Source organism: Elgaria multicarinata, chromosome 11 (assembly GCF_023053635.1).
Source record: "Elgaria multicarinata webbii isolate HBS135686 ecotype San Diego chromosome 11, rElgMul1.1.pri, whole genome shotgun sequence".
Taxonomy (NCBI): Eukaryota; Metazoa; Chordata; class Lepidosauria; order Squamata; family Anguidae; genus Elgaria; species Elgaria multicarinata.
This window is the reverse complement of record NC_086181.1, coordinates 5,577,984-5,593,022: the sequence shown is the minus strand read 5'-3', so window position 1 is coordinate 5,593,022 and position 15,039 is coordinate 5,577,984. Positions and strand designations below refer to the sequence as shown.

General features: G+C 43.9%; 1 protein-coding gene across 9 annotated transcripts in view; it reads left to right on the top strand.

Moving 5' to 3' along the window:
- Positions 1–15,039, top strand: part of TLK2 (tousled like kinase 2) — a 122,278-nt gene that overhangs the window by 38,268 nt on the left and 68,971 nt on the right. For 6 of the 9 annotated variants that reach the window (XM_063138281.1, XM_063138278.1, XM_063138280.1 and 3 more), the window contains exons 5-8: positions 1,679–1,722; positions 2,064–2,159; positions 11,792–11,959; positions 13,314–13,409. In XM_063138281.1, coding sequence (XP_062994351.1) covers positions 1,679–1,722; positions 2,064–2,159; positions 11,792–11,959; positions 13,314–13,409 — 404 coding nt within the window. The remainder of the gene's footprint in view (positions 1–1,678; positions 1,723–2,063; positions 2,160–11,791; positions 11,960–13,313; positions 13,410–15,039) is intronic. The other 3 variants (XM_063138277.1, XM_063138284.1, XM_063138285.1) reach the window with 3 other exon arrangements.

The window sequence follows — 15,039 nt, the reverse complement described above, 5'->3', positions numbered from 1 at the left end:
GACAGGGCCATTGTCATCAAGACCCTGGTAATCGATATAATGAAACAAAGGATGATAACTGCCTATACAATACAAAGACTACTGGGGCTGATGGCGTCGACAACCATGGTCGTCCCTTTTGCAAGACTCAAGATGAGAAGATTACAGCTGTGGTTCAACAAGCTCTTCAACCCACTACGGAATGCCAGATGTACCATCCTCACTCTACCACCGAATGTCATCAAGCCCCTGAAATGGTGGACGAACCCTCACAATCTAGAGAAAGGAGTACCTTTCGCACCTTCGATGCCAACCAAGTCGATCACGACAGATGCCTCCCGCAATGGCTGGGGAGCTCACCTAGGTTACTTAAAAGTGTTTTTTCACACCCTATAGTTAAACGGTTTATAAAGGGTTTGTTGAATTTAAATGGACCTTTGTACCATCATGGAGTCTATCAGTGGTTCTACATGCACTCTCAATGCCACCTTTTGAACCGTTGGCAACCACTGACTTGCATCTTCTCACGTTAAAAGTGGTCTTTTTAGTGGCAATCACATCGGCGAGACATGCAGGTGAGCTATGTGCACTAAGAATAGACGAGCCTTACTTAGTTTTCCACCGTGACAAGGTGGTACTTCGTCCTGACATTCAGTTTTTGCCAAAAGTTGTCTCAAGTTTCCATGTTAACCAAGACATCATTTTACCAGCCTTTTTTCCTTCCCCTTCATCTACCCTGGAGAGAACTTTACATTCCTTAGATGTTAGAAGGGCCTTGGCTTTCTATAAGAGTCGCACGGCTCCTTATCACCAATCACAGCGTCTTTTTCTTTGTCATGGAGAAAACAAAAAGGGCCTACCAGTATCATCCCAGAGGCTTGCTTCATGGTTAGTCCAATGTATCACTTTGGCCTACCAGTTACAAAAATTGGAACCTCCGACGTCAGTCAAGGGGCATTCCACTAGAGCTGTTTCAACATCATCTGCCTTTCATCGTGGCATCACTGTTCAAGAGATATGCAAGGCAGCAACGTGAGCTCGACCAATGACGTTTGTGTCACACTACAAACTGGACGTCAGGTCGAGATCCGACTGCTCCTTTGGCAGGGCAGTGTTGTCATCCGTATTCACCTAAGGACACCAACCCTCCTCCGGTGAGTAAAAGCTTGCTAATCGCCCATATGTGTGATGCACAGAGACCACGAAGAAGAAGGACAGGTTGCTTACCTGTAACTGTGGTTCTTCGAGTGGTCATCTGTGCAGTCACACAACCCACCCACCATACTCCCCTTTTGTTGTCCATCAAATATTACTAATGCTTTATCTAGTAGTTTTTTCAGATACACCTACAGGTGTCTATATTCCTCAGACGAGGCCTTCAGGTCTCAGAAGAACTGGGGAAACGGGGCGGGAACCCCTCTGCATATGCGCAGTAGAGGGGGAGGGGTTCCCACCCAAAAAGCCTCTTAGCTATAGAAGATTCCTGAAGCGGGGCTTCGCGCAGGCGCAGAGCCCATATGTGTGACTGCACAGATGACCACTCGAAGAACCAGTTACAGGTAAGCAACCTGTCCTTTCCTTACTGTTTCTAAAGGCAATTCCAACAAGAATAATTTGACTCTGAAGTTTAATAGTATTTTCATGATGCTTTTGAACGCTTAATGCCACATGATTGGTAACATTGTTGTTTTCTTTCCAGGCAAAGTCACTCCAAGGGGACATAAAATTAGTGATTATTTTGAGGTAAGCCGGTTTCCCATGTGAAATGTTAAGGGGGAAAAACAGTCTTGCAAATTCTGTGGGTATAATGTTGAGTCAGTTTGAAGCAGGGACTCTAAATTCTATGTAAATTCTTATGCGGGGTTGGCCCTTGCACTCAGATGGCTAAATTTTCTAGACAGCTGTCTTCCGCCAACTGTTTTAAGACAGAAAATGTAGGTCTTAATTTTGTCTGACTCTTTGCCTGCATGTTTACCTCATTCCAATTCCTGGGCACCCCTGCAATATGCTTCACTCTGAGTACTTTCCCAGTATTCTCACAAAGTTACTGGTTTGTTTTTATTTGTGTGTGTATGTCCCTTTAGTTTGCTGGGGGAAGCGGTCCAGGAACGAGCCCTGGAAGAAGCGTGCCAACTGTTGCACGTTCATCACCACAGCATTCCTTATCAAATCCCTTACCTGTAAGTATTCATTTTAAGGGACAGATCTCTGTGTGAGTAATGTGACTCTGAAAGGTCTCTCCTTTTTCTTTTCTTTTTAAAGCACATTTGTGGTGCTCTTAGTTTCTGAGCAAAGCTTACTGATAAATAAGTGGTGGTTTAGCATCCTTGGGGGCAGTGCAAAGTTTCCAGGGCTCAGGACCTAAATTACCTCCATTTCTGTCCTTCCCACATAATTTTTCCCTGCTCTTGCTGCCTGTTGAACAGATTTATTGTCACCAAGAAGTTGGTGGATGGCCACTCTTAACTTCGATTCTATCGCTACTCAGAAAAGGAGATTGGTTTGCAGCTGTCAACCTGTAGGATGCATATTTTCACATTGTGATCGAGAAATCCAGTCAACAGTTCCTCCACTTTGTGATCAGGGACAGACCCTTTCTATTCAGAATCCTATCCTTTGTCCTCTCCACAGTCTCACCACAGACGCATGGGTCCTCAATATCGTGCGGAATGGATACAGAATAGAGTTCGAAACCCTTCCTCCTTTTTTGGGAGTCAAAGTAACGGCCCCATCGGTACCACTCTTGGAGGAAGTAGAATCCCTTCTGCTCAAGGGAGCCATCCAGAGGGTACCACTCTCAAACTTAAGAAACGGATTCTACTCCTGATACTTTGCCATCTCCAAAAAGGATGGGGGGCTTCGCCCCATCTTGGACTTGAGAGGGGTCAACCGATATATCACCACCACAAGATTCAGGATGACCACCATAGCGTCCATCCTTCAATTACTGGACCGAAGCGACTGGTTCGCAGTAATCGATCTAAAGGACGCGTATTTCCATGTGTCAATAGCGCAATCCAGCCAAAAGTTTCTGCGGTTCATGATAGGGGACCAACCATTCCAATTTACAGTCCTCCCGTTTGGCCTTACTACAGCACCGAGGGTATTCACCAAATGTATGTCAGTGGTGTGTGCCCACTTAAGAAAACAAGGGATTCGTATTTTCTCTTACATAGACGACTGGCTCTTGGTATCCCATTCACACAGCGATCTTCGGGAAGAGGTGGACATTACCCTGCAGGTACTGCACGACTTAGGTTTGTGCGTAAATCTACAAAAATCCAAACTTTAACCGAGCCAGAGAACGGACTTCATCGGAGTTACCCTAGACTCCATGCAAGCAAAAGCCTTTCTTCCTGCAAACAGAGCTCAGTCACTGGCCAACCTAGCAAATCGCACCAGGATTCTCGGTACCGTACGGGCGCACTCCATTCAAAAGCTCCTCGGTCTTATGGCGGCTACCACGGCAGTAATCCAGCTCGCTCGCCTACACATGCATGTTCTACAAAATTGGTTCCTGAGGTCCTTCGATCTGAGGAAGGATGCCAAAAGAACATTTCTACGACTCCCATTCTGGGTAAGCCTCTCCCTGAACTGGTGGTCCAATATAAACAATCTCGAGGCCAGTGTTCCTTTCGTCCACTCCACTCCATCAAAGTTGGTAACGACGGATGCATCCCTAACAGGCTGGGGAGCACACTGTGGCCAACTTACTATACAGGGTACATGGACGAGACAGCAATGTTTAGAACACATCAACATGCTGGAATTAAGAGCAGTGCAGAAGGCTTTGAAGGCTTTCGCCCCGACGATTCGGGGACACCATATCCAACTAGCCACGGACAATACTACAGTAGTATATTATCTAAACAAGCAGGGAGGGACAAGGTCCACCCCACTACTTCGGCTAACACTGCAAATATGGTATTGGTGCGTTCACCACAGGGTGTGGCTAAAGTTGGAATGATATTGGATTACCTGCTCGGCTTACATGAGCAAGGCTTAGGTTTTTCATCTATTAAGGTGTACCTTGCGGCGATATCGGCTCACCTACACCACAAAAAAGGGAGACCCATATTCTCTCACCCGTTAGCACAAAAGTTTTTGAAGGGTCTCAAGAACATATCACCAGCAATAAGACCACTGGTCCCTCCCTGGAGCCTTTCAGTAGTTCTCCATGCATTAACAAAAAAGCCATTTGAAGCACTAGCCACAGTGCAGCTTATGTTTCTATCCATGAAGGTAGCCTTTCTGGTGGCAATAACCTCGGCAAGGCGATCGAGCGAGCTACAGGCCTTACGAGTGGACGCCCCCCTTATACTATATTTCATAGAGACAAGGTGGTCTTACGCCCTGACATAACCTTTCGACCTAAGGTTATCTCAGACTTCCACACAACACAGGACATCATTTTTCCTGTCTTCTTCCCAGTACTTAGTACGGCACTTGAGTCAACCTTACACACCTTGGATGTTAGGAGAGCCCTCTCTTTTTACAAGGACAGGACGCAACATTTTAGGAAGACTCAGACTTTATTTGTGTGCTATGGGAAGCCCAAGAAAGGAGAAGCAGTCTCAACACAGAGATTGTCTCGCTGGATAGCACAAACAGTAGAGCTAGCATATTCCCTAGCAGGACTGCAGCTTGCAAAACCTGTCAAAGCCCATTCTACAAGAGCAACGGCTACGTCTGTAGCATTTGGCAGAGGGGTTGCCATACAAGATATTTGCAAAGCAGCGACTTGGGCTACCCCCTCCACATTTGTGCAGCATTATAGACTCGATGTTCGAGCGAGGACTGACTGCTCCTTTGGGAGGACGGTTCTCTCAGAGGTACTACGATAAGAAACACTTCCCCTCCTCCAGGTACGTGAGCTTGTTACTCGCCCATATGTGTGATGCATAGAGACCACGAAGAAGAAAGTCAGGTTGCTTACCTGTAACTGAAGTTCTTCGAGTGGTCATCTATGCATTCACACAACCCACCCTCCTGTCCCCGCTACAGTGTTTATGTGTATACTAAATACAATTTTTATTTATGGAGGCCACATGTCGGTCTCTGTTCTCTGATATAACTGAGGTTTGGGCGGGAATAGCCAGCGCTTGCGCAGTAGGAGGGGACTAGATTCCCGCCCAAAAACGTTTCCTTTAGCTTTAGAAGTATCCGATACGAGCCCTGCGCAGGCGCAGAGCCCATATGTGTGAATGCATAGATGACCACTCGAAGAACTTCAGTTACAGGTAAGCAACCTGACTTTCTTTGTCTGCTACAGTGCACCCAAAAAAGGGGTGCCAGTCTCCTCACAAAGATTCTCCTGGGTGGTTCACACTCGCCTATGAGCTCGTTCAACTTCAGCTTTCTGGATGGATTCAATCGTATTCTACGAAGACTGTGGCTACCTCGGTAGCAATTGAAAGGGGTATACTGTTGGAGGACTTTTGCAAGGTGGCGACATAGTAAATCCCCTCTACTTTCATAAAACACTATCGACTGGACGTTTGGGCATGATAAGATTCTTCTTTTAATCAAGCAGTCTTATCAGCTCTTCTATAGTAAAAGATACTGAATCCACCTCCTGGTGAGTAAACTTGGCAATCACCCATATTTGTGATGCACAGGGACCATGAAATTGTGAATGCGTATTCATGAGTTGCAGGTTCAGTTCTTGTTTTGCACTGAACACATCCTTTGTAGATATTTACACATGGTTCCATACAACTTTCTTCCAGACAGGAAATGCCATTGGAGAGGCTTCCTATTTTCTGTCTTTATAAGTCACATTTGCAAGGTTTTTGGTTTTGATCCAGGATTGGGAACAGTTCTGGTTTTGATCCAGGACACGGAATAACGGGCTCAAGTTAAAGGAAGCCAGATTCCAGCTGGACATCAGGAAACACTTTCTGACTGTTAGAGCAGTACGACAATGGAATCATTGACCTAGGGAGGTTGTGGGCTCTCCCACACTAGAGGCATTCAAGAGGCAGCTGGACAACCCTCAGTCAGGGATGCTTTAGGGTGGATTCCTGCATGGAGCAGGGGGTTGGACTCGATGGCCTTGTAGGCCCCTTCCAACTCTGCTATTCTATGACTTTCTCTGGCGAAAAAATATTCTGAGGCTAAGAAGATGAAAAAGAGCTCCAAGAATGTGGCAGAGCAGTTGCACGGCAATTAGTATTGGCTGCTTTGATAAGTGTCCCCACTCCAGCACCACTGTTAAACTTGTGAGACAGCAGACATCAAGCGCTACAGTGCCGATGCAAGACCCAGTTCCTATACCATTGTCGTTGGAGGGTGAGATCAGACACTTCTCCAGCATCAGTGCTGATTTGGCCTATTGTCTAATATCAGTACCAATCTACGTAACTTGGCTACTGTTCACCATGCCATGCTGGGTCCCCAGACTTTTATGTTCTCCATACAGATGGAACATGCCCCTAGATTTTACGAGCAACCCAGTATCAGTCTAGATCGCTGTTGCCCAAATGCACAGGCAGTCTGACCTCACAATTGGGAGTATCTGCATCAGGATGATCACAGGAGGAGCACTATTACTCTTGGCTGGATTATTGTGTGGATGGCCCTTGTCAATGACCCTTTTAGCCACCATCTCCAGACGTTCCAACAATGGCATTTTCTTAACTCTCACCATGTCTACCTTTGTTGCAAATGTTGCCGGTGACAATGCAGTTGGCACAATTGGCTCCTCTGGCCTCGACTGCACTGTGACTGCTAAGTGCATTGAGTGAACCACCCCCAATAGGATGCTGTTTGATCCAATCTGCTTCCATAGAAACCTTACCACTTCATACTCCTAACCAATACAATGCACCTGGTGGTGCCTCAGCAACCAAATGTTGCTGCAGATTCTCCACTGACATTTGAGTGTCAGTCTGATTCAACATCATATTCTTCTGTAGCACTGTTGTTGCTGGATGCAGAGGTTCAGGACCTAGCTTCTCCGCCAGAGGATTTGGGTCAGTTTTCCAATCAGAGCTTTTGGATAGCTCAGTATTTGGAACTAGATATACAAAGCCTGTCTCCAGAGTCAAGGACCCAGTTTTCGATCCGGTCTGTACTTAAAAGTCTGCTTGATGGCTATACCACTCCTTCAGGTATCAAACCATCCAACAGCCCTGGAAGGCCCTGATATGGAGACTTCTCCAGGGATATCTAGGAGAGTCCATTCATCACTAGTGAACAAAGAGGGAAGAAGATTGAACTTAATGAGCAGGCAAATATACTTTTCTATGGCTTTCAGCCTCAAGGTGTCTAATTACCAAGCAGTTATGTCCCACTATCAGTTATTATTATGGGAGAAGATTGGCCACCTATTTGAACACCTTGAGGCAAAAGAGTATAGCCCCAGGTTTTCAGCATGAGGCTATGTGCCTCTCCCACCAACAAAGATCTATTTTTAATGTGTATTTATTCTGCCTTACTCTATTTTATCTGTTCGTCGCTCCAAAAATTTGAATGGGGAGCGGTATATAAATATTGTAAATAAAAAAATAAATGGTTGCAAGAGACCCAAGCTAACATCAAGGGACTGCCCTTTGATGCACAAGGGATATTTGATGTGAAAAATGTTGAGGTCATGGACTCTGTACAAAAAGCAAAGAATACAGCATAGTGTATGGAGCTGGGTCAATCACCCAATCTGTACAAGCAATACTGGTGGTCTTGTCCATCTTCGTACCCGTGCCAGCACCCATAGTCTTGTGCTGAACTGGCTTTCAGAGGCCCAGCTTTGGCATCAGAACAGCACTATTTGGCAGCTAAAAAAGGCTATATTTCACACACACACACACACACACACACACACACGCACCCCTTCTATCTTCATCTCCCTGCTTTGTCCCGCCTTCAGCTATCACCTGTATTCTTTCATGCCAGCCTTGACCAACATCATTTTTATAATTAATTTTTAGTATAAATTTTATACAATACAAAACTAAACTAAAAATGAAGGGGGGAAATTGTAGTTACTTAAATTTATTTATATCAGTTTCAATACATATGATGTGTGTGTGTGTGTGTGTGTGTGTGTAATCAATCAATGTGGTTTTCTAAGAAGTATACATAAAAGTCAGTGAAAGCAGACCAAATATCCAAAAAAGTATCCATTTGCAGGTGGCATCTATACAACACCTATTCAAATGCTGAAAGTGTTATCTCTTTAATGCATTGCATTAAAGGAGGTGAGCATTTATCCTTCCAATGTTGTAATATCAGTCTTTTAGCTATCAAAAGGAGAATCCACTTGCACTGACTGTAGGTTAATTTCAAGGAAGCAGGTAGAAATTTTAAAAGGATATTTATATCGGTAAATATTAACATTGCCAAAACATATTGTTAACAGATGCATTAGCTGTATTACACCTGCAGCAATTAGCTGATTTAGGCAAAACTAGAACTATACTAGGGTGCTGAATGTCTAAGGTCTCCTGGGATTGATGGCCAAAATGACATCAGTTGCGCAGTGCTCCCATCTTCACATGCTTACACTGCTAATTTGGTTTATCCGAGTTTTCAGTCCCAGGCAGGATGCGTGACGCTTATCAGCTTCAACTTCCCAGAGGGTGAAAGAGACGTTGAGTTGGTGGGCCAGCAATACCATGTTGTTACAGGGCATGCTGTTTCTGCAGCCTTCTCCATCCCGTGTACTCACTATGGATATGACACTCTTGGGATGGGTTGCCGACTGCAAGGCTAGTGGTTGGCTTTGGAAGCTACCGGACATAATCAACCTGCTGGAATTGATAGCTGTTGGCAAGGCTCTGAGAGCCTTCAAGTTAGACTTGACAGGAGAGCTTGTCCAGGTGGTCTCAGACAATACTGCCATGATCACTCACCTGAACATGTGAGAAGGAATGCAATCGACCTAACACTTGCATTGGTATATCTCCCCTCAGATTCGGCTGGTAGCTATCCACATGGCTGGTGTGGACAATGTACTTGCCAACAAACTCAGTCAGACATTCCTGGTCTCCCACAAGTGGATGCTAGATGGGGGAGGGGGTGCTAGCAGACTTGTGTCATCAGTCGAGCACACTAGAAATAGACTTGTTTGCCTGGAGGGAGAATCCTGTCTGTCCAGTGTTTTGCAGCAGAGAAGGACAGGAGTTGGAATCAATGGGGGATGCCTTTGCCTTCATCTGGGCAGCAGTCTTGTTCTATCTGTTCCTCCCTTCTCGCTTATCACCAATATTGTGACAAAGATCAAAGCAGATGGCATGGAATGTATTTTGATGAAACTGTGGTGGCCAAGGCAACCCTGGCTTGCCCCCCCCCCTTCACCACCTAGTGAGATTTAATACCTTCGGCTCCAGTGATCTCGCATCGCTTCACTTTGTCCTGAGGCAAAGTGCATCAACTGGACCTTCACACCCTCTGCATGACAGCATGGAGGATCCAGTGTTTGGTACCGCTGCTGCCAACCCCAATTCCATGCTGCTCATTCTCAGTGAGAATCATAAGCCAATCTCAAAACTTTCTTATGCCCATAAATGGGCAGCATTATTTTCTTTCACTGCTGTTGGCAGCTTTGATCCTGTTGGGTGCCCATTTCACTACATTCTTCAGTTTCTACTTCCTCAATTTAACAGGAGTTTGAAGCTAACTCAGCTTTTTATCTGCCTGTTGAAGGATTTTCTGGCTTTTCCCATCTGATAGCGAAACGGTTCCTTTGTAAGATTCGGAATCTCCAGTTCAATAAACCCAGTTGGAGTTTTCTGACATTTTGCAGTTTTTAATGACTAAGTCTTTTGAACTGCTGGCAACGGTTGATCTTCACCTCCTGTCATGTTTATCTGCCACTACCATCTGGATGTAAGGGCCAGAGCTGACTGCACTTTCAGAAATGCTGTTCTGCCCACAGTGTTACAATGGGACACCAACTTGCCTCCAGTAAATCAGCTTGTTACCTGTATACCACACAAGGAAGAAATGTTGCTTACCAGTAGTTCTCTGACTTGTCATCTGTGCATTCACATAACCTGCCCACCATCCCCACTGTGGTGTTGATTTCAATGTTGGTACCAAAATTCTTCTTGTTTCTGAGGCTGCAGTGGTCAATCTCAAGGAACTGAGGGAATAGATGGGAACCCGCTAGGGATATGCGTACTGGGACGGTTTCCACCAAAAATTCCTCAACTATAGAAGTTTCTCAAACAAGGGTCCTTGCAGGCACAGAGCCCATATGTGTGAATGCACGCTGACTCTATAGAGGTAGGAGAAGCTAAGAGACTGCCACAGCCAAGTGGAAAGCATTGTAATAATTGGGACATTGAAATCCCAGGAACAATGGAAATCAGTGATGTTGATAGGATTTATATGTCCCATAACATAAGAGTTAATTAATTAGATCTCCGGTCAGCAGAACTGACAGTAGATTTCAGGGACATGGAATATTGTCTGGGGTATTTGTGGAGTAGTAGTATTATTATATTTATTTTTATCCCGCCTTTTGCCCAATACTGGGCCTCAAGGCGGCCTTACAAAGTTTAAAACATATATTGTAAAACCTAGGAAAAGAAATGTACGCCATTTTTTTTTTAAAAAAACAAATGTTTAAAATACACAACAAAATTATAAGTCATTAACATAGATGGAGGACCAGATTATTCTCCAAAGGCCTGCTGGAACAAACAAGTTTTAGCCTGCTTCTGAAAGCCCATCAAGGAGGAAGCCAGTCAAGCTTCCCCGGGAAGAGAGTTCCAAAGCACTGGAGTATAGTCAGTGTGTGTAGTTAGTTAGATAGATAGATAGATAGATACACACACACACGATTCTGCCATGTCTGGGTATTAAGACAAATTGAGCAGACAGAAATGTAAGGATCTTACGCAAAAGGAATTACACACAACTAAAGGACATCAATCAACTCTCCAGTTTTTAAAAGACAATCTCTTTCTTGTAATTCCCCCTACCTATTGCAGGAAGAAGGCCTATATTGCAAGTTTGTACGAGGTCCTAATTTCTGTCTCTCTCTGGGTTTCCATCATGTTGTAACCACTGTTCTACTCCCTTCACTCTCTTTCAATACCCTGGAAGTATATTTAGCTAGAAGGAGAAGTCTAAAAGGGGGACATGATAACTTCCTTTAAATTCCTGAACGTTTGTTATACAGAAGAGAGCAAAGATTTGCTTTTTGTTGCCCCTGAGAGCAGGGCTAGATCTAATGGACTTGTGTTAAACGAAGGTAGATTTTGGTTGAACAGTAGGAGAAATGTCTTAACAGTAAAGTAGTTTGACAGTGGAACCAATTGCCTTCCACATCCTGGTGCCTGGCAGATGTTTTGGACTTCAGCTCCCTTTAGCCCAAGCCAGTGTGGCCAATGGCCAGGAATTGTAGTCCAAAACATCTGAAGATCCCCAGGTTAGAGAAGTCTGATTCGGCTGCATCTCCCTTACTGTCACACTAAGGAGAGATGACCAATGAGCCCCACACTTGCTGCTGCTTTTGCATGTAACACTAAGCCATAGTTTTGTACTATGTCCAAAAACTTACAAAGACTTTCACACTGACCATTTCATTTGCCTTTAAAAGTGGAGAGCACTCTGTTGGTATTGGAGTTACTTTTATTTATTTATTTATTACATTTTTATACCGCCCAATAGCCGAAGCTCTCTGGGCGGTTCACAAAAATTGATAGATAGATAGATCTACCCTTCCCCCAATTCTGCTAGCTGTCTGTTTTCAAGATGCTGCATTTACCAATGCATGGATCTGTCATGGATCATTATTTCCTTCTCTGCGCCAACCTCTTTTTTCCTTCAAAGTATCTTGTAATTTTCTTTAAATGTATTACAGCGGCGTATGGAGCAGCCGCTTTACGGGGTAGACAGCAGCGCAGCCAAGGAACTTCAGGAGGAGCATTCTGCTCTGCCAACGTTGGTGTCTGCAATGCTGGCGAAACAGCGGCTAGAGGGCGAGCAGCTGGCCCAGAGGGGTACAAGCCTCTGTTTTCCATTTACTTCGGTGAGCAAGGTCTTAATGACCAAACTGAAGGGATACTGAATAGGTCTGACATGGATGGATAGCATGCAATCCCCCACCACTGCCACATTTGTATAGTCCCCTTATTGGAATCTGTTTCCTTTCTTTTTCTTAAAATTCTAGTACTCAGTGGTTGCAGTTGGTGAAAATGTGACAGCAAAAATAACTAAAGGTTTAGAACCAAGGGAGCTGTTTGTTTTGGAATTATCCTTCCCTGAGATCCCTACTTCTTGGCCAGCTTCATTTATCCTACCCTGAGGTACTCCTTTCTTCAGCCATGTTAGGTCCTATTCTTCTTCCATGTTCCAGCCTTGGCATCTCTCCTTTCCCTGCATGGTGATGAAATGGACTTTCCAATTTCAAATGCTCATGATCTAAATTAAAACAAATTGAAATCCAAGAAATCATGCTTTTTGTGTTTTTAGGATTAATATGCTAAAATGTTGTTTTAAGGGATATAATAGCATAGGCATTTCTTTAGAAACAGTAGTTCAGTGGTCCATCATGTTTGTGAAAACAGCACGTGGATTACATTAAAAAGATGGAACAAAAATCCACAGAACAGCACTGTGCTGTGCTTTTGTCTCTGAACAAGTTGTCTTCTCTACTCAGCTTGAAAAGAGGAGGCAGGACAGTTTACCTCTATGAGGTGTGGAATGTACGTCTTGGGACTGTTAAGTGAAACTCAGCCCAAGACTTCCAACTTCCAAATGTTTATCCTGTATGAACCTTTCTTTTTCTGCAGTGTTTCCTAAAATGCTACCTTGATGTGTATTCATGGGAAGTTAGCTAGATCATTTGTAAATTTATTTTATAATTCCAGAACAAATTCAATTTCTAGGGTTGTCATTCAAACCTGTTAGTTTAATAAATTAATGTTTTTGTCACTGCCCCAGACCTCAGCACTTCATCAAACACATTGAAGTTTTTCAGACAATTCATTTTCTTAAAAACATTTGACCTCTATTCATGAAAATAATGGAAATCAAAATTGCCTTAACTTATGTGAGCAAACAGACTGACTTTTAAACTCTGACTTAAGAGGCAAGCCTGTAGCTCCCTGGTGTCTGGGTAGAACATGTACTTTTTACATAATTCTTAAATGTTTTCTTTGACTCTTTGGCCAGATTAATTTTGGGAGTAGAGCAAAGAAAAGCCATTGCCTGGGACACTCCAGAGAGCCTTGTGTAAGCCTGTCAGGGCTGACAGCACTCAACTAGATAGTATAAGATTTCTTTCTTTATCCTTAGATTACAGCAGAGAAGTTTATGTTTGGCATAATGCTTTGCCATGCTATTAATACAAAGCCCATGTACTACATTTCTGTTTATTGCAGGCCCAGCAAGGCAGTCCTTCTTCAACAGGTTCGGGGAACACAGAGCATTCTTGCACCTCCCAAAAACAGATTTCCGTCCAGCATAAACAGACACAGGTATAAGATGGAAGAACATAATGTGATATCTGTGTTGCATTTGACTCGAGTCAGGCACATCATGCAGTTGGGGAAGTGATAACGGGCACTTATATAGTGGCACAGCAATAAAGACTTGCTCCATCATTGATCTGTTATTTCCAAGTATGTTTGACCTTAGGAATAGGCTTGCCTTGAAGCGAAGCAGTCTGCTTTGGGTAGCAAAATCCAGAGTGGAGGCTATTTCTCCTCCTTTCCCATCTCTCGTGATCTAATGAAAACAAAGCTCGAACCATGCTGGTGGTGAAAGTCATCTTTTAAACTTTGTTTCATGAGTGAAAATGCTGTCACTCCGCAATCTTTGTTCCCCTTTGAAAAAGGTGTACTTCTGGTATCTATAACCCAAAGATTTGTTGCTGCTGTAATAAGCAGAAGGTGCTGCCAACTAGTATAAGAGTCCCCACTCATAACAGTATTTGACAGGGCATATGCAGAGCTGTCGCCAAAAAGGGAAAACTTTGCATACGTGTGGGTGCTCCAAGTGTTCATCCAAATTTCCATTCATGCCAAGAGCCCCTGGTTCAGTAAAACCATGTAAAATGATGCTTCGCAAGCTTCCTAATCTTCAGGGATCCCTTCACCTTGATTTTCCTGCTGAGCAATGACTGTGCATCTGCTATGGATCCCCTTAAATTCTAGAGGATTCTGGAGTACGTTATAGGCAAACAGTTTAAGATGATGTGAGGTTTTGGCCTGTGGGGCTGCGCCATTGCCCTGTGCAGCTCAGGAGGATATCCAGTGCATACTTCTCCAGTTGCATGTTGTAAATGATGCTTGATATTTCTGGAAAAGCTGTCTTTCAGGAAGCCAGTCCACCTTTGCTTATTTCACTGAAGAGCTCGATAATAGGTTTCAAAGGAACCCCAGGACCTTTTCGGAACAGTTTGAAAACCAATTGGTTTTACAAGTGAAAACTTGACAATTGGACTTTGTCAAATAGGTTCAAAATGTTTGTGTTCTTAATGGACCAGAAAGCAACCAGTTTAAACCAGGTCTTAGGCTAAAAGTGGGCAGTATATGAACTGCAAAGCTACTTCTGGTCCCTGTGGCTCCTCCATATGACCTGATAGTTTTGTGACTGAATCCTGTTTAGGTGTCAGTTTCTAGGCTTTGTGAGCAGGGTTTAATTTTTCAAAAGTAGTAGCTATAAAGTAACCAAAGCAAGTAAAAGGAACCAAAATCCCCTGAGTGGGTAGGGTTTTTTTCCTGAAAGGAAAAGGATTTGCTCGAGGGCACTCCAGTATAATATGCTGTAATATACTTCAGGGCCTGAAAAAATGTTTATAGGTAAGGTCTGAAAAAGGCTTTTGGGTTCCCTTACTTCTGTTTAATCGCAGTAGCCATGCCTCTTGTGTCTTTTATGGGTTGAATATGCTGCGGTTAATGATATGATCCCCTATTTCTACAAGAGGTTTTTTTGGGAAGACAAACCATATAATAGAACCTGTGGCGCTGTTCAGATGCAATGGTGGCAAATGGAGGGTTAATTAACCAATAATACGTCAGGCGCATTCTGCAGCCTTTTTGAATAGTCAACCACCAAACGGCCTGCTATGTGATGTCCAATTAGTAGTTAGGTTAGTAGTGGGTT